Source organism: Phascolarctos cinereus, unplaced genomic scaffold (genome assembly GCF_003287225.1).
Source record: "Phascolarctos cinereus isolate Bilbo 61053 unplaced genomic scaffold, phaCin_HiC Scaffold_4;HRSCAF=312, whole genome shotgun sequence".
In the NCBI taxonomy this organism is placed as follows: Eukaryota; Metazoa; Chordata; class Mammalia; order Diprotodontia; family Phascolarctidae; genus Phascolarctos; species Phascolarctos cinereus.
The window spans coordinates 688,829,873-688,854,807 of NW_027555847.1; the positions used below are offsets into that span (position 1 = coordinate 688,829,873).

Genomic DNA, 24,935 nt, shown 5'->3' on the forward strand with positions numbered 1-24,935 from the left:
GGAGCAGCCCAACACATTCTAACCATTAGGGAAAGGGTACCATCGGTATTCGATGGCAAGTGGCAGACAAACCAAGCGATTCTAAGAGATCGTCTCTGAGCTCTTTTCCCATATAAAGGCTGTGTGGCATATAGTCAGCAGAAAGAAAAACAATCTTTTCTCACCCACTAATATATAGCTTTTTAACTAGACCTGTGATTTTGTTGGTGGAGAGTATTCACAGGTGAGGAAAAGTCCCTCTACTAGTGCAGATTGGCGCCTGCTCTAAAACATAAAGTCTTGGAAAATACTTGGGGGCACTGAGAGTTGAAATGACTTGCCCAAGGTCACGCGGTTAGCATGTGTTAGAAGCAAGTTTTCAACCCTGGGCTTCCTGAGTCCAAGACTGGCTCTCCAGCCACTATGATAGCATAGTTGGTTCTCCATCTGCAAAATAAGGGTTGCCAAACAAGGACCCCAGTGGGGGAGGGGAGAATGTCGTGATAAAAGGATAACCACTTGGAAAGGATGATCACTTTTGTGCTGCAGTTAGGATGCTTTGGGAGATATGAGTTGAACTAGATGGATGCTCAAGTCCCTTCCAATTCTGAAATTCTATGATTCTCTATTTACCAAGCACCCACTCATGGCTCCAAGCCGATTAAATAGACTTGCACCCTGCGCTTTGGGAACTTCTTAAAGATGGTTCCATGGATATTGTTAGGGGTACTGTTTTTGTGATAGCAAATGCATCTCCACCATTTGGAGAACTTTTAGTGAGTTTTCTCTCCAAACATTCCAGCTCTTTCTGTGGGTTATATTCTCTCCTTTGAGGACCTATTGGTTTCCAAGGCCCAGGATGGTGTGAATAGGACACCTACAGCATCCACCCCCATCTCCACGGCTCCTTCATCCATAATGGATGGGCACTAATGAGCACAGGGATTCCTACCTGCTTAAGACAAAGGTCATACCCTTAATGGTCTGCCATCATACATAAATTCATCAAAGGTCTAGACTTCCAGAATTCAGTGATCTTTACTAAAAGCCCACACTCCCCTGTGGCCTAATTCCATTAAGAAAGGCCAAAGGGTACTTGTCCGCCCTATCTCTAATCTCTAGGCCCTTTATACAGCTGCTACTTCCAGGCTGGACCTTTCCTTCAGCCCCAGGGAACATTGAAGCCATTAATGAAAACTTATCTCTTAGGTTGCCTTTCCAAGTCTATTCCTCCCCCAGGAGCAGATTTCATCATTCCTCTCCTACATATTAAAATTGATTTTTAAGCACTTATTAGATAATGAATCCCTAGTAGGAAGCCCGTGATGAATTATAAGGGGGGCTAGGGGCGGGAGCAACACCTAGGGAAATAAGGAACCCTCCAAATGGCCATTTATCTCCCTGAAAAATCACTGGGCTCTTCTTGCCTGAATGCTGCCCCACTCCCCTACCTTGTATCAGGCAGCCTCCATCTGCAATAATCTTAGAGATGGAAACTCACTGTTGCTTTTCCCAGCTGTGCTGAGGCCTGTTTGTTTGAAATTTTATATTGGTTTAAATCTGCTTTCTGAGATTTAGGCATTGTGCCAGAGTTTTGTTTTTTTGTTTGTTTGTTTGTTTTTGTTCATGTCATCCAGTATGGTTGGCCTGGTGCATGCTTTTATACATGGCCACTGTCTTAATTTTATTTTTTAAAGGTGGGAGATAAGGAAGGGAGGGGGAGAAAGGATCCAGATGTATTGAGAATTATCTTGTTTTGTTTTTTCATTTCTTTACCTCATCTCTCTATTATTGTGTCTTGCTGGGATTTTGCTTTGCTCCAGACCACCTTGGACAGCATGCAGGTATTTTGGAGCGTAATTTGTCCTCAACACTGGTGTGTGTTTGCCCTGAGTGCCTCCCCTTGCATGGAAGCCACTACAGAGACACTATGACCTGGGTCTGCTCAGAAGGCCTTCTGCATAGGTCAATGTGCTTACTCAAATAGGGGGTTGCTAGGGTTCTGTAACTGGGCTGTCACTCTGCCTGGCTCCCAATGGGAAAGGGGTCCTAATTCCTGCATGAATATGGGAAGCAGCTGTGGGGCACAGGAAATAGTAACTAAATTTAGACACAAGAAGATTTGGCTTCTGCCAAATCTTGGCTCTGCTACTGACTTCTGAGCAAGTGACTTCTGAGCCTCTGTTTCCTCATTTGTAAAATAAAGAGATTGAACTACATGACCTCTAAGAGCCCTTCAATCTCAAGACCTATGATTCTATGAATAATAAGTCCTAGATAAAGAAATATTATCAACATTATTCCCTGAGCAGACCCAGTGAACATAGTTTGACTCTAGTGCCCAGGTTGTAACTTTCAGGCTCTGGAAATGTCCTTTCAATTCAACTGACCTGGAAAGAGAGAAATTGGGTCTTCCCTCCGCTGTCCCAGAGCTAAGGGGTTTCTTTATATCCCCACTGATTCTCCATGTAACATAGCTAAAGAGTAGGCCAAGGGTAGGGGATCTGAGAATTGTATCTGAGGTCACCTGAATTCAACAGGCTATGTTTATTCCTGTTGCCTCCCAAGCATGCTCCCAGAACATTTTATTTTATAGGCATCTGCCTATCTGCTTGGCCTCTGGGGCATAGGGAAAACTCAACTCACTCACTCCAGTGACAATATTTTCAGCCCATCAGGAGCCAACTTTCAGTCTGCAAGAGGACTCCAACTTTGCCAACAACCTAGAATGACCCATTACTTCCCTCTTCCCAGAAGAGATACTAGAGTTTCCAAGAGCCTGACAACCAGGGCAAGTTTTGAAATGGGAGGGCTCCATAGAGAGTCTGGGATAGAAGACTTCTGTCATCCGACATTCTGTTATCTAGAATTTCCTAGGGCTTCCTACTTCTTCTGTATGTTTCCAATGCAATGATGATTGTTTATATCTATAGTGGTGACCCAAAGTCAACAAAGGATGTGGAGGCAGCAAAGAATTAGATCATGTTCAGTGGTGTCTTGGTCTAAAAATATTTTGAGTTTCAGTTCGGTGATCTATATAGGCATATAAAGCTAAGCCATTCTTGATCATTCCTTGATAGACAATCACTCTTGATTCTGGTGATGTGGCACCTGATAGCCCTTGATAAAGCAAATCATTAGACTTTCCAACAAAAAATACTTTAAACTATTCTCTTCGACAAACATTTATTAAATATTTACTATGTGCAGAAAGGCAGTACGGTATAGTAGACAGTGAGGCTTGGAAGGTCTGGGTTCAACTTTCATCTCTGACACACGATCAAATTAAATATTAATTGCAAAGCACTTTGTAAACCTTAAAATGCTATATAAATGGTAGTTATTACTGTTATTACTATTATTATTATTAGTAGTAGTAGTAGTATTGATAATAGTAGCAGTAGTAGTATGGTAGGAGTAATGATGGTGGTGGTAATAGTAGTAGTAGTAGTGGTGGTAGTTGGGTGGTGATAGTAGTAGTAGTGATGCCAGCAGTGGTGGTGGTGGTGATGGTGGTAGTAGTAGTAGTAGTAGTAGTAGTAGTAGTAGTAGTAGTAGTAGTAGTAGAATTAGTAGTAGAAGTAATGGGGGCAATATACTGGCTCTCTGACCTTGGAAAATTCACTTAGGGCTAAGATTATACATTGAAGAGAAGATATAGATCTGCTTTAGTAGAGAGAGTTTCCTCACCTGGAGTTCCCTGTACCAATACAATTTATAAATCCAGTCTCTATCCTATCCTATCATGTGCTGGGCCCTGAGTATACCATGACAAACCAAAAAAATTTCTTGCTGGAACTGGGCCTGGAGGCAGACAGAGGTGGGAGTGGAAGATAAGGGGGGTGAAGCTACATGTACACAGATAAACATATATGAAATAGTTTTAAGAAGGAGAGAATAACTAAGAGCTAAAGGGATCAAGAAAGACTTCCTGGAGGAGGGGACAACTAAGTTGTGCTTTGAAGGAAATTAGGGATTCTGCAGGGCAGAAGTGGGAAGGGACAGCATTCTAGGCATAGGGCACAGCTTGTGCAAAGGCTCCAGAGGTAGAAGATGGGATGCTATATATGATCTGGGAATAGCCAGGAGACCAGCTTGACTGGAAAGAGGATGTTTGAAGGGGAGTCTTATAAAAAAAAAACTGAATACCAGGAAGTTGGAAATGCAGAACTAGAGATACAGGTTTTAGAGTCATCTATGCAGAAGGGTTTGTTGAAATACTAGGAATGATGATTTCTGAGGGAGTAAGTTCAGGCAGATGTTCTTAGCCTGGGGTCCTTAGGTTCCCCCCAAGGAGTTGAGGATAGATTCCAGGGGATTCACGAACATGGATGGGAAAAATTACATCTTTATTTTCACTTACTGCTAACTGTAAATTAGCTTTTCTTTCTATTAGGAATATAGGCAACAGGTATGATTCATCGGTTTCCTCAGATTGCCAAAGGGACCCATGATGCAAAAAAAGATTAAGAAGCCCTGGATTCGATCAGTACCATAGGGAAAATGGGACTCAGGAATGAAACCCTGGGCTGATTTATGACCTAGGTTTTAAAATAAAGAATAAGACGGAAAGGTAATGGGAACCCAACTATGGATGGTTTGACATGACAGGATGAAGGATTTTTTTTTTGAGGTAATAGGAAGCTATGGGCTTTTTTTTCCCCCAATATGGGAGTAACATGGTCAGTTCTATGCTTTCAGCTTCATAGCTGTGTGTAGGATAAATTGGAGATGGGAAAGACTGGAGCCAGGCAGACCAACTAAGAGTCAGTTCCTGTTATCCAGGTGACAAGTGATTAGGGCTTAAATCAGGAATTGTGAGAGGAAAGAAGGGGCTGGATGTGACAGAGACTGTGGAGGTAGAATTGACCAGACTTGGCAACTGATTGGATATGGAGGATGAGGGAGAGAGAAGATCTTGGGAACAATTAATCAATAAACATTAATTAAGCACCTACCATGTGCCAGGACTAAGGCTACAAAGACAAAAAATGAAATAGTATCTCAAACAGAAGCTCTTGTCCTTGGGAGGATACAAGGACAAAAATAAGCCTGCCCTGAAGGAGTTTATATTCTATCACTCGATTTTTCAGTCAACAAGCATTCAATTAATAACTCTTGTGTTTCAGGCAGTATGCTAGGTGGCAGGGATATAAAAAAGGAAGAAAGGAAAAAAGAAAGACAGGAAGGAAGGAAGGGAGAAAGGAAGGAAGGAAAGGAAAGGAAAGAAAGAAGGAAGAAAAAGAAAGAAAGAGAAAGAAAAAAGGGAGAAAGAAAGAGAGAGAAAGGAAGGAAGGTAAAGGAAAGGAAGGAAGGGAGAAAGGAGGAAGGAAGAGGAAGAAAGAAAGAGTAAGAAAGAAAGGAAAGAAAGAAGGGAGAAAAGAAGGGAGGAAGGGAAAGGAAGGGGGAGAGAGAGAGAAGGAGGGAGGGAAGGAGGGAGAGAGAGAGAGGGAGAGAGAGAGAGGGAGGGAGGGAAGGAGGGAGAGAGGAGAATAGGAAGAGGAAGAAAAGAAGGAAATAATCCCTAGATTTTCAAAAGAGCTTACATTCTATCAAGGGGATAACTGTCAAACCTGGGAAACTGGAAGAATGGTGGTACCCTCACCATATAGTGAATAGCTTATTGACAGACAGACAGAGAGAGAGAAAGAAAGAGAGAGAGAAAGAAGAAAGAAAGTCAGAAAGAAAAACAAAGAAAGGAGGGGAGCAGAGAGGGAGAAAGAGTGGAAGGGAGAATAAAGATAGATACATAGATGATACATACATTCATATATAGACAGATATGTAGATGTTTGTATGTTATGGCTTAAGGTTAGTATCTTTAGGGATGAATTATTAGCAAATGTATGAATTTCAGTTCTGTTCTTCTGTTGGAATGGGCATTCATTTGTGAACCTAAGGGAAATCTTTCCTTAAATCAAGTACTGCCTCCTGTTTCCTAATTCCCCTAGTTGTTAGTTTCTCACCCTCCCCAAAATTGCTTTATACTTTTTAGCATTTAGTGTGTGTGTGTGTGTGTGTGTGTGTGTACTTTGTTCTGACTGTGTACATGTTGTTTACCCCAATAGGATGTAAACCCCTTGAGGGCAGGGACAGTTTCATTGTTTCTTTGTATCCCCATTCTCTTGTACTTACAGTATACTCTTAATAATACATGTTTGTGGAATAAATGACAGGAGATGGATGGATAGATAGATAGATATAGATAGATATAGATATAGATATAGGTATAGATATATATATATACACACACACACATACATATACACATGCACACACATATACATACATATATACACACATACACACACACATATATATGTATATGTATACATATAAATGATTCTTCACCAATGTCCTCAGCAGAAGACAAGAAGTATGAGATTCGATTAAGGATTCTGTGGAAATGACTTTAGTAGCTTTTCACAGCTATTTAAAATAAAGGAGGCCTTCTATAATTGAAGTGGTATAAATTCAGTAATCATTAGAGATATTGCAATGGCGTGGTATATAGATCCCTGGAAATAGGATTCACAAGACCTGGGCTGTCATCCCAGTTCTGCCTCCAATCAATTTGCTGTGCAGTCTTGGTCAAATTACTTCCCCTTTCTGGGGGAAGTTTCTTCATCTATAAAATGACTAGGTTGTACTGGGCCTCAGTTTCCTCATCTGTAAAATAGACTAGATGGTCACTGAGGTTCATTTTAGGTCTATGAGCTTATAATCCTATGAGACTATGACTAGAAGGTATTCAAGGCTTATTCCAACTTGAATAGTTCACAGATTAATTCACGGATTGGTTAATGACTCAACCCAGGATGCTGGCCTGTAACTATAACACAAATATACATGCATATTTAACTTCAAATACTTTTTCATTGTCTAACTGGTACCAATGACTAATGAAAGCAGAGGATTTTAGCTCAAAGTCAGTCAACTGGTATTTATTAGGGACCTATTTATAAGGACCTAAGTGCCAGGCACTGTGCTAAACACAGAGAATAAAAAGAAAGGTTAAAAACAAAACAAAACACCTGTCCCTGCTCTCAAGGGACTCATAGTCTGTCTAATGGAATAATTAAATAAAATAAATAAATGTTTAGAGTTATCATTGAATTAGAAACAGGACCCTAACAAAGACAGTGCTACTGAACCCCTAATTAATGGATTTACTAATGAAACCTAATTAATGACTTCATTAATGCCATGAATTTATTAATTAACCTTCTTCATTGCTGACATATCTAACATTCAGTTTTTAGTAACTATGCTATTCCACGTATCTGTATCCAGACAAAGAGATATATGTATCGCCACCGAGTTTAATCCTTAAGAGTCCTCCTGTGTCAGAGAAACCCAGTTAGTTTAACAGATAAAAAACCAAGTAAAGGAATCTTCGAAATCATGTTTTTGCATTTTGTTTTACTCATCTTTATAAATACCCACATTTGCAAGTTTCTGCTGTTGGTTCCAATTATAGCTCATTTGCTTGATGGCGGCGATGCCGCCACCCGCTGCCCCCACTGACTGCCGGCGTCTTATCGCAGATTCCGAGCTGGGCTTCTGTACTGCTTTCAAAGTTGCAGGTGGCTCAGAATCAGGAGACAAGTGTAAACAGTGATTTATAAATGCAGCAGAGGGTTAATGCAGAGTCATGGTCCTAACCCACCCAGCAAAGAAGCTGAACCAGGGAGATGACAAACCTCTAAATGACCAAAATAAATATTGATGTGCAAATAAACCAGCCTGGTGCAGAATAGTGTGGCTTACAGAAAGGGAAGAAGCAGGAGGCTCAGTGGCACATAGTTTTCTTCTGCTAGTAGGGACTGGTTCTTTACTCCTTTCTCTGCCTATCTTCTGTCCTCCATATCCTTGGGTCTAACCTTAGCGCGTAGAAATGCCATCAGCATTGGGAAAAGGTGCTGTGGTGGAGATGGAGGGGATGGTGGGTCCCAGAGGATGTAAACAACTTGGTCCTAGAGGATCTGGGTTCAAATTCTGTTTTGCTGTAACAGGTAAGACAGCTGTGACTACCTTTGTGACTTGGGCAAGTTTACATCTGATTAATTTGCCCACTGTTAGTGTCCCTATACCTTAGCTTCCATGTTGGTAAAATGAGGGAATTGGGTTAGCTCTCATCCTAAGAATATCCATATTGTCATTATTTCACATTGAATTAGCCTACTGTCTTTCCTTCCCAGGAGTGTCAAGAATGAGGAAACTCCTCCTATTCTTTCATATCCAAGTCGCTGGCCTTGACTCTATAAGACTAAGGGAAGGGATCCCTAAGTATTATCTTTTAAGCATCTACAATCTTGGAGTTTTGAGCTAAAAAGAACTTTAGTGGTCATTTAGCCTAGCCCTTTCAGAGAGGAAAATGAAACAGACTTGCCCAAGGTCACAAAGGTGGTGGCTGAGCCAAGATTACAACCAAATCCAAGTCTACTGCATCAAGCTATCTCTCCTTGATTGGAAAAATGTATGGGAGCTGCCCTTTCCTCTCTGACCTTGGGTCTGACCTTGAGCCTCAGGAGTGAAGGGATTCCCCCTCCTTAGAGGTCTTCAAGCAAAGGTTAGATTGACCTTTTGTTGGATCTATTATAGTGGGGATTCTTCTTGGAATGTGGATTGGTTCATATTGTCTGTGAAGTCCCTTTCCCACCCTGAGATTGTGTGACTCTATAATCTGTGACCTACATTCTTTTTTTTTTTTTGGCTAGGCAATGGGGTCAAGTGACTTGCCCAGGGTCACATAGCTAGAGAGTGTTATGTGTCTGAGGCTGGATTTGAACTCAGGTTCTCCTGACTCCAGGGCTGGTGCTCTATCCAATGCACCACCTAGCTGCCCCTGGTACCAGGGAATTCTAAGCAGAAATGGAGTCAAGGTTAATTCAGGAAGTGTTTTGGGGGGGACTGAGCTCAGCTAGATATGAAGAGGCCAAGGAAGACAAAGGTAATCTACTTGGAAGGACATTTTTAGCAGCCCCTGTGTTTCAGTTGTTGATTACTTTTTCCATGGTAGGAAGGCTAAATCACCAGCCTAATCCATTCCGTTTGTTTTTTTTTTTCTGAGCAGGAATAAACTTACTGATGTTTTATGAATTGAAGAGATTAATTATAGGTTTGGAATTCATTAGGCTTATTTTTAGAAAGCTGTGTTCACAGAAACAAATAGCGCTTCATTCTGTACCAGGGAAATCAGCAGGCTCACTGAGCCTGTGGGGGAGGGGGGAAGACTGACCGCCATTTTAAAATACCAGAACTTTGAATGAGGTTGGAGTGTACAGAATTCGTATCAATCGTTGCCTTTGCCAAGGGATGCCCCATAAGGCAAAGCGTCCAGATCAGAGGTAGTGGGTTCCTGTCCCTGGAGGACTTCAAGCAAAGCCTGGATGACTATGAGTCAGAGGTATCGTAGATGGGATTCTTGCTCAGGGATGGGTTGAATTAAATAGCCACTGAGATCCCTTCCCACTCTGAGACCTTGTGATCAAATGATGTGGAACTGAGCAGGTCTTATATTAAATAGTTGGTGGAGCGGATAGAGTACCCGGCCTGGAGTCAGGAAGACCTGAGTTTAAATCTGCCCTCAGACACTTATCAGTGATTGTCTGTGTAGTACATGATTTCAAGGGAACTGGTCATGCTCCCTCCCTGAAAGGATCTCTAGCCCACCCACCTTCCTTCTGAAATCTCTTGAATGAGAACAAAACCTTTTATTATATAGATCAGCGAGACCCTAAGTTCTATGAGAGCAAGGAATGAGATTATTTAAATGTCATATCTCCTTTGTCCCCTAGCACAAGGCTCTGCAAACATTAGGAGCTTAATCAATGCTTGGTTCCTCATCTGTAAAATGGGGATAATAATAGCACCTTCCTGGAAGGGACTTAATGAGGATATCATGAAACAATGACTGTAAAGTGCTTTGCAGACATTAAATCATTTTATAAATGTGAATCATTATTTGTGAGGCAAATTATAAATGATGATTGTTATTAATAATCTTTAAAGGTATATAATAGCATCTTATAATTCACAAAGCTCCTTTCTGTTGATCAGCTTATTTGATCTTTGGAACAACCCTGCCGGGTTGGAAAGGGCATGCAGACAAATGTTCTTATGTTATGTTCCTTGATCAGATGAAGAAATTCACCATCAGAGATATGAAGATGCTTGCCTAAGATCAATTAATTAGCTAAATATGTGATACGGTGCTGGGCTTCACATCAGGAATAAATAATAATTAAATTAATACATTATAAATAAATATTTTTTAAAAATTTCAACAAGTCAGGGAATTCACCAACAATCTATTTATTTATTTGTCAGTAATTAATTAATTAATTAGTCCAAGTCAAGAAGTCCTGAGTTCAAATCTGTAACCAGATACTTAATCAGTTGTACGACCTTGGGCAAGTCACCTAACCTCTGTTTGTTATTTATAAAATGGGGTAATAACAACACCTACCTCCCAAGATTCTTCTGAGGATCAAATGAGATATTTGTAAAAAGGGCTTAACACAATTCTTGGCACATAGTAGGTACTATATAAATGCTTCTTCCTGTCCCTCCTCTCCCCTCCCCTCCCCTAAAGAGCTATTTAATAGCTGTTTTAGCTATTAATGCCACTAAGACTTTTAGAATGTCATGTATTATGGGTGAAACTCAAGCTCAAGCTTTTCCTACCCTGCCCGATCTGCCCCAAGTATCCTGAACATCCACAGTGTGGCCCTATAAGGTAGACAGGCGAGGGAGGGCAGGGGCTCTTTTTATCCCCATTTATCAGATGAAGAAACTAAGGCTCAGAGACGTGAAGGCAAGATTGCCCAAGATTACCCAGCTAGTGAAGCTCACAGCCCCACGTGTCACAGTGAGAGATGAGGATGCTAAGGACCCTGGGAGGTGGCACGCCATGACTTTCCCTCTTTCCTGCTGAGCTCTGCTGTGTTGGGTAGAGGCAGACAGGTGGGAAGAAGGAGGGCCTGAGAGGAAAGAGGAGATAGAAGGGTAAGGCTGAAGTCTTCTTGAGCTTTTCTTCAAAGTCCAGCTCAGCCACCACCTTCTACGTGAGGCCTTCCTTGATTCCTCCCCCCCCATCTACCAAGGTGTTAGACTTTGTATGTATGGATTTGGTATATATTTATATCTATTTAAATGTATATATGTTACACGTCATCCCCCCCTACCTTTAAAATGTAAGCTCTTTGAAGGCAGGGGTTCTTTGGCCCTTGTCTAGATCCCCAGAACCTAGCATAGTGTCTGGTGTGTAGAAGATGTTCAATAAATGTTTATTGATGGGTGGATTGATTGAACTTTCCTTCCCAATTTTGTCCAAAGTGAAGCCCTTGCCTATGAACTGTTCTTGCCCTAACTGTGTTCACCAGAATAATCAATCTTTCAATAAGCATTAAGCACCTACTATGTGCCATGCACTCTGAATAGGCACTGGGGATGCACATACAAAGAACGCGACAATCCTTACTCTCTCAGGAAAGACAACATATACATATATCCTATCCTATGCAAGGGCTACATTGCAGACCTGACCCTGGTAGAGACAGACCAAGATTAGTTTCCCCCAGTGAAAAAGGCTACTTTCTTAGGGATGTCTAACAATGTGGGGCCTCAGACTGACAGTCAATGAGTCACTCCACCCAATTCCTCCTACATCCCAGGCTAATGCCTTCAAATCAAACTCCCAGAGACAGAGGCTGCCTCCTCCAACTCCCAAAAGATGCAGGCTGCCCAGAAATCCTGAGCAGCATCTTCCTAATGCTTGCCAGACAGTTGGGTACCTCTGATTTTATACATTAATACGGGATGGAACTGGGCCAGTGACTCAGCTGGCAGTCTATGTGGGCCTCACATATCCTGAATTTCTTTCACCCACTCTTCCCTTTCTTCACTCTACACACCAGGAGCCAGTCTCCTGCCACACCAGCCCACTCTGGGGGCCTGCTTCCCCACTGACCCTAACTCCATGCCCCTGTTGTGCAGTCCAAGGTTCGAGAACTGGAAGAGAAATGTCGGACCCAAAGTGAGCAGTTCAACCTCCTGTCTAGGGAGCTGGAAGTTTCGGCAGCAGGCGGGGAAGATTGATCTGTTGAGCAGTAACTCTGTGGTGTCTTTGGATATCCCGGGCTCCCCTAACAAGCCTTTCACCCACTTTATGAATGGAATAGCCGCCTCCTTTGGCAAAGGTAAGAGATCAGAAACCTCTTCCTAACTCAGTTTCCCCTGCTAGGTACTGAGGTAATCTCAGAAGAGGAAAAGAGGTGGCGTGGTGTTGGCTTTGGAGCCAGGAAGCCCTGTGTTCACATACCATCTTTGACAATTATTAACTGTGGGACCCTGGTTGATTCTCTGTACCTCAGAAAGCTCCCTGGGACTCATGGACTAAGTCAGAAGTGTCAAACATGCTCGCTACATGAGGCCCACAACATGCCCCAGAACCATAATCAGATTAAAATATAATTGGGAAATATTTTACAAAATAAATAAAAATTAAAAAAAAACCCATAGAGAATGCTATTATGTAGTTTTCTGAGTCAATATGCAGCCCACAGGGTTCCTTATGTCTGGTTTCACGGCCTCATTTGAATTTGATACCACTATACTGAGAATGATCATTGCCATCTGTGTTGGGGGAGGAATGAAATCATAGCTGCTTCTCTTAGGAATTCATACGTGAGGGCTTCACCATCATTCACCAATGATGGTAATGGCCATGAAAGTGTAAGAGCTACTTTGATTTTGAGAAACCCAATGCTTAGGAAAGTGATGACGAATTTCTATTTTAGCCATGACATTTCTGCTTGGAAAACACCATGGTGATGAAAAATGAGCTCAGCGTTAATTATGTGAGGTTGGAGCCGATCACAAGCAAAAACAACACAGAGTTTATTCAAGGAAACCAGTCACGAGGGAGGAGAGGGAAGAACTCTGCAAGTCTAGGCAATAGTCAGAGCAGTTTGGGGCCCAGGATGCACACAAAGTTAAATGGAGCAAGGCCACAGTCCCCAGATTTTGCTGCCTTTAGAAGCTGACACTTTTCTAATCTAAAAAAGTTACGTGCTAAAGCCTAATCTTTGGAACAAAAATAGACCTGGGTAGCATGCTATAGTGTCTAATGGGATAGACTTGTAGCCAGGAAGACCTGGCTACATTGAACATTGATTATCTAGCTATGAGGTCTTGAATAATTCATCTACCCTCTCTGTGCAGACTTTTCTCATCTGTAAAATGGGGTGAAGGGGTTGGATTCAATGTCATCTTGTGCTAAATCTATGATGCTGTGATGTATTAAACGCAGTTTTTAGCTTTTTCCTGGCCCAGGTAGAGAAAATGGGATAGATCTAGGTTCAGATCTTCCTTGATTCCTTGTTGGTGGTGGTGGTGGGGATCGGTACCCCCTATTGGTTCATAGACTAGATAGGGGCTCCCCCTACTGTGAAATCTTTGGAAGCATAGACATAACAAAGAATTTTGGTGCTAGAGGCAAGCAGCAGGAAACATACCCTCAAATTAACTGGGTAGTTCTTGACATTAAAAAAAGAAAAGAAAAAGAAATAATTAAAACAAATTCAATTAAGTAGGAGGGAGAATGTTATTACATTGACTTCTTTGAACACATGGGTTAAATTTCTGGAGCAAGGGGAAGAACGAAGGACCAGAGTTCAGATCCCATCTCTTCCTCTTTTCTACCTGTGTGAACCCAGGCAGGTTGTTTTACTTCTCTGGGTCTCAGTTTCCTGGTCTGAAAAATGAGAGAACCCAGATCAGTGGTATCAAACTCAGATAGAAATGGAGGTCTCTAAACCATACACCAGAATCCCAGTGGGTGCATGCTGACTTAGAAGAGCACATATTAACATGATTTATGTTTTGTTGTATCTTATATTTATTTTGTTAAATGTTTCCAGTTACATTTTAATCTGGCTCTATACTTGGGAGTGTTACCTCTGAACTAGATGACCTCTAAGGCCCTCAGTGGGGACAGCTAGGTGGTGACATAGTGCATATGGTGCACTATGGAGTCAAGAAGACCCATCTTCCTGAGTTCAAATCTGGCCTCTGACACTTACTAATTGGGTGACCCTGGGCAAGTCACCTAATGCTGTTTGCCTCAGTTTCCTCATCTGTGAAATGAGCTGAAAAAGGAAATGGCAAACCACTTCAGTATCTTTGCTAAAAAAAAAAATCAAATGGGGTCACAAAGAGTCAGAAACAACTGAAAAATGACTCAAAAAGAACAAGGTCCTAGGGTTCTGAGGATGCAGAGACAACAAAAATTAGTCTCTACTCTCATGGGACTTATATTCTTTTAGGGAAAACAGTATGAACACATATTAAAAATATAAAATATGTACAAAACATGTAAGAAGGTAATTTTAAGTAAGGGCCTAGTCGCTGAGGGAAACAGGAAAGACTTTGAGTAGGAGGTGGTACATAAGCTGAGCATTGCAGGAAGTGGGGGTTATTAAAGACAGGGGAGCAGGGAGCGCATTTTAGGCATGGGAGAAAGATTGTACGAAGCCACAGAGCTGGGAGAAAGACACCATGCCTGGGAGTAGCAAGCAATCCAGTCTGGCTGAAATGTAGATATCTAGTAATGTGTAATAAGCCTGCCAAGGTAAGAACGGAGCCAGATTGTGAAGGGCTTTAAATGCCAAATAAGTTTGTATGTTATCCAAAAGACAGTGTGGAGCCATCCATGTGACCCTTTTGAGCAAGGGAGTAAGATGGTCAGACCTATGATTTAGGCATATTAATTCTGCAGCCATGTGTGGAGGATGGACATGGGAAAGGAAAGACTTGAGGTAGGGTGGCCAACCAGGAGGTTGTGGCAATTGTCCAGTTCAGAGCAGCAGCTCTTCTAGATCTCATGAACTTAGAAATTGCTTGGGACATTAAGAAGTTGAGTGACTTACCCACAATCACACTGATGGTATGTGTCAAAGACGGAACTTTATCTCCCAGGTCCTCCTGATCGCGAGGCCAACTCTTCATCCCTACACTATGTTGCTCTTAACCAGATGTAGCAGCAATAATAAGAGTAGCAGAGGCAGCAGCGGCAGTGGCAGCCATTGTACATGCTTATGAGTTTTGTCTTTCCAAAATATTCTCACATATCTGCTTACCACATTACAGTCTCATCCATGGGCTCTACGGGGCTCACATTTAACTGGATCAATGGGCCTAATCAAGTTAAGACTAAATTTAATTGAATTAAAATGTAAAGTCTCATGCTTGGGTTCAAAAAATCAATTTCCTAAACACCAGATAGAGGAGGAGGAGTTAGATAATAGTTTATTTGAGAAAGATCTGGGTTGGACTGAAAGCTTAGTATTAGTCAGTGAAATAGCAGTAAAAATTGCTAATGAGATCATAGGCTACATTGAGAAGATATAGTTTTCGGAAGGAAAGAAGCAGTAATCTGGATTGCATTCCTCTTTGGTCAGACCACATCTGGACTATCGCATGCAGTTTTGGGCACAATATTTTACTGGGGAAATTATCAATATAAGTTAGAGAACATTTGAGAGATGATGACCATAGCTAGGAGCAGGGTGGTATGTACATAGAGGAAAGGTATTAGATATGGAAATGAGAGGCTAGGTGTCAAATATTGACTCTACCATTTACTGGCATTTATTGGGTAAGTGTCTTCTTCCATATAGACTTGTTTACTTATTTGTAAACTAACGATAATAATACCATTCACATAGCACATTAATGTTTGCAAAGCATTTTACACATGTTAACTTATGTGAATTAACGAAGGGATTGGAGTAGATGACATCTGGTCCCTTCTAGCTCCAAGTCAAAATCTGTAAGAGGGAGGATGGAGAGTGACAGAGGGACACAGAGAGGAAAACAGAAACAATGGGGTGAGGGGAAGGTGGAGGAATCTCTGTCATTTGAGGTGTCTGAGAAGAGATTGCATGACTTCTTGGACTAGATATCCTCTGAGATCCTCTCGGGCTCTGAGATTCGGTGACTCGGTGAGGTATTTACCTAGAGGTGTGTTGGGTGTGGCTTTCAGCAGAGGTGTCCACCAGCGACCAGCAAAGCTCCTGATTGCCCCACGATCCAGACCTCAGAGTCCATCTGGTCCGACCCACTCATTTTATAGATGTACCATTTGAGACCAAGGATGTTTAAGTAACCTGCCCAAGGTAAGAATCAGGAACAGCTTATGAATCCAGCCCCTCTGACTCCAGAGACAGTGTTCTTTCCATCACCTCTATGCCATTGATCAATTGATTGTTTGATTGGAGAAACACCAGCAAGTCCTATAAGTAAAAATGTATCTCCCACTGCTATCCAAGGTGTCCCTATTAGTTGCAAATTCCCTTGGATTCAGCATTGCTTTCTTTAAGACTCCACTTTTAAAATGAAAACACCCCTGAGAGAGGTGAACTATATTCAGTCTCTCACAGGTGAGTGTGAATGGGCTTTGTATATGTTTTCCTCTATAATAGGAAGGACTTGGACTCAGCCTATGGGAAAGTGGATGCCTATGGGAAAGGAAGGAGTCGGAGGTGTATAAAAAGCTTCGCTGGCGTCACAGTCATGGCGGAGGTCAGAAGTCACAGTAGGGCACAGGGTAATTGGTTCATAGATCCAGAGCCAGAATGGACCTCAGAGACCATCTAGTCCAACCTCCTTTTACAGATCAATCAATAAACATTTATTAAACACCTACTAAGTGCCAGGCATTGTGCAGAGTGCTGGAAATATTAAAAAAAAAATCTCTGCCCTCAAGGAGCTTACAAACTAATGGGTGGGAAAAAAATGGAGGTCCAGGAAATTAAAGGACTTTCCTAAGTTTATACAGGTAGTAACCATTAGAAGCAGGCTTTGAATCCAGGTCCTTTGACTAGAAAGTCAGTGCTCTTTCCATTGTCCCAAGCTGCTTCCTTTCCGATTCTTCTGATGCCAGGCTCCATTTACTATTCCAAGTATCTAAAGATGAAGTAGGTAGTATTTGTAGACCAATGAATTCCTCTGTCATTTCTTCTTGCGGGAGAAGGACCTGATGGTGATTTGTGTCAGGCCACTGGGCTTCCTGGAAGAACGCCATATGCTGGGACACTTCTGATTTATCGACACTGAAGCAGGGACAACTCAATGAGTTCTTTGCAACGGCTGCTTGGGAGCCCCTTTAAAAAGTTAAAAAATGTTTAGCAGAGTTTAAAGTACCATTCCTCTGGGTGGTCATAGCAAGATTGAAATACATGTATTTTTAATAACAGTTTCTCAAAGCAATTCTCTCAAAATATGAGGAAGGCCAGTTCTCAAGATCTCATGATTGTACAGGGATCCCTGTTGGGAAACCCAGCGGGATCTGAGCTCTGGCCACACAAACATTCATAACAAACACTTCCTGTGCAGACTCATCACTCTTCTGAAGTGATTTAAGCTGTTTAAACAAAGGACAGAATCTCATACGGTCCAATATGGGGGGAGGGGTGGGAGAGGAACCACTGGATTTGGAATCAAGGACCTGGGTTCAAATCCAGGCTCTAGATGAGCCTGTGCCAATCACTTAACCTCTATGAACCTCAGTTTCCTCATCTGTTAAAACAACAACAACTAATAATCGCTGATAATTACATAGTATTTTGTGGTTTGCAAAGTGATTGTATACTTAATCTCATTTTATTCTCATAAGTGCCCTGTAAGAGGCATTATGACATAGTAGCCAGAGAACTGGACTTAGAGGCTGGAAGACCTGGATTCAGGTACTCCCTCTGACACATACTGGCTGTGACACCCCATGAAAGCCATTTAACTTGTCCCAGGCTATACTTTAGGACTCTCCAAGCCAAGACACCTCTCTGTGTGACCCTGGGTAAGTTGCTTAACCTCTCTGAGCCTCAATTTCTACCTCTGTAAAACTGAAGGAATTCGACTTGATGGCCTCAAACATTCCTTCTAGTTCAGAGTCATTAAACACTTCCCTTCCAGGGTCATTATGAGGATTAAATGCAGGTATTTGTAAAGCACTTAGCTCAATAAATATTCCTTACTCCCATCCCTCCCTGACTTTTTCCATTCTTCCTTCTTTCCTCCCACCCTTCCTTTCTTCTTTCCTTCCTTTCTTTTTTCCTTCCTTCCTTCCTTTCTTCTTTCCTTCCTTATTCCATTTCCCTTCTTCCCTCCCTCCCTCTTTCCTTCCTTCCTCCCACCTTTCTTCCATTCCTCCCTCCTTCCCTTCCTTCTTTCCTTCTCTCTCCCTCCCTGTCCCTTCCAGCTTCCTTCTTCCTTCTCTTCCTTCCTTCCTTCCTTCCTTCCTTTCTCCATTCTTCCTTCTTTTCTTCCCTCCTTCCTTTCTTCTTTCCTCCCTCTCTCCCTCCTTTCCTCCCACCCTTCCTTCCTTCCTTCTTTCCTTCCTTTCTTTTTTCCTTCCTTCCTTCCTTTCTTCTTTCCTTCCTTATTCCATTTCCCTTCTTCCCTCCCTCCCTCTTTCCTTCCTTCCTCCCATCTTTCTTCCATTCCTCCCTCCCTCCCTTCCTTCTTTCCTTCTCTCTCCCTCCCTGTCCCTTCCAGCTTCCTTCTTCCTTCTCTTCCTTCCTTCCTTCCTTCCTTCCTTCCTTCCTTCCTTCCTTCCTTCCTTCCTTCTTCCTTCCTTCCTTCCCCCTTCCTTCCTTCTTCCATTTTTCCTTCTTCCCTCCCTCCCTCCCTCCTTCAACTCCTGAGTCAGAAGCTAACATTCTAGTTTCTACATCAAGCTTTGCCTCTACAAAAAGCTGTTTAGGCTGAACCATCTCTAAGGTTCACGTCCATGGTCCTGAATAAGGAAAAGTGATGATCCAGCATCTCTTTTACTGACATGCAGGGTAACAGGACTCAGGCTGAGATGTCCCTAGATGGGGAAGAAATGGTGCTAGGTAGCAGCCCAAGCTGAGTGGGGCTAGCCGCCCAGCAGGCAGGCAGGTGGAGGTCAGGAGACCAGAGCAGCCTCTGATCAGGGTGGAATGGATGCCATGCGGCACAGCTTGGAGAAGTTCAATGAATGAATAATAATCAACAGCAATGCCAACCAGGGCAGTTAGGAGGACCCTATAATAGAACTTGGTTCGGTATTTACAGCCTTTCCCTATCTGGCTCTAGCCTATCTTTCAAACATAATTTTATAAGAATTACTCTTCCAGAACTGATACGTTCCAGCCAAATTGGTGTGGTTGATGTTCCTTGAACTCAGCCTCCCATCTCCAGCCACTGGGCCTTTGTACCAGCTGTGCCCCCCACAGCCCTTCCTGGAATGCTCTTCCTCCTTTCCTTTGAGTCTTAATAATTCCTAGCATCCTTCAAGGCTCACCACAGGTGCTACCCCCTACCCACAGCATTTCTTGATCCTTCTAGTTTTTAGTACTCTCACCTTCTTCAAATGATCTTATATATACTTACCTGGTGATCTGTTGTATTTTCCCAGAAGAGTATAAGCCTCTTTGTATCCCCCAGTGCCAAGCACAGCACCTTAAACATTCTCTTACATGTGGATTTCATCACTATCAGGAACTTCCATTGAGAAAACTCCCTCTCGGGGCTGCTAGGTGGTGCAGTCGATAAAATACCTGCCCTGGAGTGAGGAGTACCTGAGTTCAAATCTTGCCTCAGATACTTACTAGTTGTGTGACCCTGGGCAAGTCACTTAACACTGATTGGCTAATTTGATTGATTAAAAAAAACAGGAAAAACAAAATTCTTTTCCCAATACAGGTCAGCAGATCAGTGCCTTCCCTGCAACTCAGCCTTAGAGAGTTGCCTGAGGACAATGAGAATTTAAATCATCTGCCCAGGGTCACATCCCAGCTGTGTCAGAGGCTGGACTTGAACCCAGGGCTTCCTGACTCCAAGACTAATTTTCCACTGCTCTGCACTGCCTTTATTTGTCTTGCACATAGTAGGTACTTAATAAACGCTTATTGAATTGAATATCCAAACATCTGTAGCCAATCATAAGGTTATAGATTTAGGGCTGGATCTTAGAAGATAGTAGGTTTAAATCTTTTCATTTTTCAGATGAGTAAATCAAAACCCAGAAAGGAGACAGAAACAGAATTTGAACCCAGGTCACAGGATCCTAGGATTTAGAGCTGTAAAGGGCCTTACAAGTTAGTCTAAGGGGCAGCTAGGTGGCATAGCAGTTAGAGCAACTGCCCTGAAGTTGGGAGGACTTGAGTTCAAATGTGGCCTCAGACTCTTATTCTGTCCTCTGAGATCTTTCTATGACCCTGTTGCTTGCCTTCTCTGCACTCACCACTGTGCTACACACCATGGAGAAGGTACACTCCCTTCCCTCAGAGAGCTTACAATCTCAATGGGGAGAAGATATTTCAATATAGAAATAGGCAAAAATAAGAGACCGTCCATGGTAAGTTTCAGATACCTACTCAGCACTATTCTAGACTCTATGGAGGATGCACTCCCTTCCCTTAGAAAGGTTACAATCTCATTGAGAAGGATATCTTAGATAGATAGATAGATAGAGAGATAGATAGATAGATAGATAGATAGATAGATAGATAGAGAGATAGATAGATAGACAGACAGACAGATGATAGATAAAAAACAAGAGACACTCCATAGTAAGTGTCAGATGAATGTGAAACACTATGCTAGACATTATAAATGACACACTCCCTTCCCTCAGGGGGCTTACAATCTCATTGGGGAGAGGATATCTCTAGACAGACAGACAGATAAAAAATAGGAGATACCCCATGGTAAATTTCAGATGAGTGTGAGGTACTTTACTAGACATGGTGGATGACACACTCCTTCCTTCAGGGAGCTTATCATTTCCCTGGGATTGTAAGGAAGGGATATCATGATTTATAAATAGATAAAAATAAGAGACACTATATGGTAAGTTCCAGAAGAGTGGCATAGACTATATGAAGTCAGAAGAAGGAAGGAAACTTTGAGTAACAAGAAAGGCTTCATGGATAGATGGTACTACAGCTGAGCCTTAAATGAGTGGGAGAAAGAATATGACTTGTCTACAACTGTGGGAATTCTTTAGGAGCATGTACATATGAGGGAAATGAATTTAATCACTCTCCAGATTTTTCCACTCCCATCCCTAACCCCCTGATACAATAGAACCACATCTCAACTGCCTCTTACCCAGGACCCAGAAAGTCACTTGGTCCCTCTTTAGGAGGAGATGAAGAAAGATCCCATCTCTAAAGAAATATCAGGTCTCCTCAGAGGAAGTCTCCCACACAGAGGAATAGTAACTCTTATCCTAGCTTCAAAGACTTCAAAGCTGAAAGGGACCTTAAACTCGCCAATACCTATCTCTTCATTTTATAGATGAGGAAAATTAAGTGAGGGAATAAAATAACTTGCCAAAGACCTTAGAGGTAGCAAACATCAAAAGAAGGATTCTAATCCATGCCCTCTGTCTCATGATCCAGTTAAATCCCATCTGTACTATACTGTGCTGCCTTCAGGAGGAGGACTCCTGGGAGGCTTTGGTGGGGATTGAGCCTGGTTTTTTTTATCATGATCAAGAGCCAATATTGCAAAGCACTTGAAATGTTTTGTCTCATTTGATCTTCACAACAACCCCAAGAGGTAAGGTAGGATTATTACCCCCATTTTATAGATGAAGAAAATGAAACTAGGGGAGTTGCAGTGTTGTACCCAAGGTGGCACTGGATCTGAACACTATGGTGAACCACCTCTACTCATCAAGAGCTTCTCTCCCCAGCTCACTTTAGGTCTCTTCAAAGTTCTCCTCACTCTTTCTGCCTCACAAATACAGTGCTTGGCACATAGAAGGCACTTGATAATTACTGATTGCATTGAAATTCATGTCTGAGGTAGAGAGGTCATGGCAGCCACTAAGGATGCAGCCTCCCCACTCCTCCACTCAGCCCACCAGAACTGGTCTGCTGTCATTAATGCCCATGTTCACATGCATGTCTCTCTGGCCTCTGTGTGTGTGTATACATGTGTGTTTCAGATTTTGTTTTTCTCTATTTTTTTTTATTTTATTTTCATGGCCAGGTCAGGACAGTACTTCTGGAAGTCATTCTGTGATTGCTGAATTTATTCGATCCCGACCACTCTCCAGTGACAAACCTGAACCACTGTCTGTCAAACCTACTTTTCTATCCAGGTCAAGATCTGGCAGCCCAGGATGCAGATTTGAATCAGACGTGAGTCCTATTATGACTTGTACTACTAAATTCAGGAAGGAGGCATCTTCTCTTCCTTCCCTTGCCTTTTCTTCCCTTCCTTCTTTTTTCCTTTCTTCCCTAGTTTTTTTTTCCTTTGCACTTCTTCTTTCCTTTCCTCCTTCTTTCCTTCCTCTTCCTTTTTCTCCTTCCCTTCTTTCCTTTACTCCCTCAATATTCCTTCATTCTTCCATTACCTCATCTCCCCCTTTTTCCTTTACTTCCTCCCTGTTTTTTCTCACTCTTTCACTCTGTTTCCTTCTCTCCCATCCTTCCTTCCTTTTCTCCCTTCTTTCCCCACTCCTCACCTGAACATCCCTATCACCCTCTTCCTTTCTTTTCTCTTTCTTTCTTCTTTTTTCTTTCCTCCCTTTTCCTTCTTACCTTCCCCTTTTCTTTCTTCCTTCCTGTCCTGTTGGGTACATTATAGTGTGGTTTCCTTTTGTTTATGGGATGGCCACTGAAATCCCTTCCAACTCCTGAATTTTATGATTCTATGATTTCATCCTTCATTTCCTTCTTCCTTCACTTTCTTCTTTCCTTCCCCTTCCCTTTCTCTTCCTTCTCTCCTTCTTCCATCCCTCTCTCCCCTCCTTCCTCTCTCCCTCCTTTCCTTCTTCCCTTTATCTAATAGATCCCATCCTTACATATGCTGCCTTTCACACCACTCCACACATAGCTGTTCTATCTAAATAATACCTATATCCTTGTCAGAAGAGCCCCTTCCAAGTCCCAATCTCTGTGAGGAATGAGTATGCAAAGGAACAATTTTATAAAAATACTATGTAGAACAAGGAAGAACTATGGAAGTAAGTATGGATTTTGGTAGTAGAGGGCTGGCCTTGGAGTCAGGAAGAATGGGTTTAAATACTGCCTCTGACACATTGATTCTGGGACCTTCCTGGTTCCTTTAGGCTACTCTTTAATTACAAACAATTTGCCAATTTACAATTCTGAAGAAAGTTTCCCCACTGGGATGAAGTCATGGCTCCAGAGTGGTTTTTGCTTATATATTTTAAACCTTTAACTAGACTCTCAGACTTTTACAATGAGGAGTATAACATTGCTGGTATTACATATACATATGTGTGTGTGTGTATTATATATGTGTGTGTGTGTACATATATACTGCATATATATAATTATATATGACTGACAGTAGGAGTTTCTGGACTGCTGGGATAATGTCTTCATGCTGAATTAGGAACCAGTTAGTGGTTCATCTGAAAACATTGCTAATCTTGGCAGGGGAGGGGAGACGAAGAGATTGTTGTGGTGGTTTTAGTTGGACAATATCCACCAAGTGAATATACAAATCCCAGAGAAATCTTGCAAAGTTTAATTGTCCAACTACTGCCACTTTCTCCCATCCCCCCCCCAAAAAAACCCAAAGTCAGTAACTACAATATAAATGGAAAGAATAATGACACACCAAAAAACGAAAAATAAATGTAACAAAATTATAAAGATCAAGTGAGATTCAAATGAAGAGATATGAGAAGACACCTCCAACCTACCCCTTGGTGGAAGTGGGGGAGTCTACAGGTATTATACATTGCACATATTTTCAGACTTAGTTATGCTGATTTCCCCCCTCTCTTAAACCAACCAACCACCCAACCACGTTATATGGGATGGCTCTCAGGGAGGGGGAGGGGGGAGGATACATGGGATTCTATGGTGATATAAGAAACAGGAAACATCAATTAAAACTCCATAAAAGAAAAAAGTCTCAAAATTCAGTAGTGCCTCCCAAAGGACCAGGCAAATATCCTGTTGCCCTGTGGGAAGTCCCCAGTCTTGAGTTGGCTCTTAGCTTGAGAATACTGAAGGCTGCAGTCAGTTTTTGTTATGCTTAAATGTTCATGATTTTCAGCTTCAGGATAAAAGTCTAGGCTTTAGATATAGAAAGCATCTTTTGAACCCCTAACAAATTTAAGGATTATGAGGACATCAAAAGAATATGGGAAATGCCATAATTTTTAGGTCATTTTTCTGGTGTAAGTGGAGAAAATACAGGGTCAGGAATGGGAACTCTCATGGGTTTGTAACATTGAGCTCTCATACATAACAGCCTCATCAACCAAAGAATTCACTGTGTTTTTAATAGATGGATAATGAACGGAATTCCAATACCTCAAAGCAGAAATACTCGGGGAAGGTTCATCTGTGTGTTGCCCGCTACAGGTAAAAAACAGAAACTTCTCTCCTCACCCCTCCCTTCCCCATCATTATTGTTTCTTCAGCCTGATACAAAGAGCAAAGTAGATTTAGAGGCAGAAGGGAACTTGGTCATCTAACCCATCACTCTCATTTTATAGTTGGGAGAATTGACAAAGTCTAGGAAAGTTAGGTTACTTAGCCACAGTCATACAGTTAGAATGCAAATTCAGATCCTCAGACTCCAGATCCTGTACTCAGCAATTTTTCTGAAGCACTAATTCAGGTTATCCATAGAAGTCTGGCATATATTAAGTGCTTAATAAATGCTTGTTGACTAATGAGTAACATGAGGGGGGCTGATTAGATGATTTCTACAGCTCTCTTCCAAAATGACATTCCATGACTCCACAAAGACAGTGCGGCTAGGTGATTTGACCTATTTGCCAAGTCTTCCATTATCTGGGGCTTTGAACAGCAGGGGAGAGGCCAACAAACAGCCCAGGGAGGCCTCGTGCCTCCTCTCCAAGAGGGGATGGGGCCTGGTCCTGCCACAACCTTACAGGAGATACCAACGACAAAGAGACAGCAGCCATC

The 24,935-nt window shown here is 42.1% G+C and overlaps 1 protein-coding gene across 1 annotated transcript in view; it reads left to right on the forward strand.

Moving 5' to 3' along the window:
• Positions 1-24,935, forward strand: part of RIMBP2 (RIMS binding protein 2) — a 435,603-nt gene that overhangs the window by 335,556 nt on the left and 75,112 nt on the right. Inside the window, 4 exon segments of the mRNA XM_078154256.1 lie at positions 11,980-12,050; positions 12,052-12,182; positions 22,009-22,160; positions 24,289-24,365. Coding sequence (XP_078010382.1) covers positions 11,980-12,050; positions 12,052-12,182; positions 22,009-22,160; positions 24,289-24,365 — 431 coding nt within the window.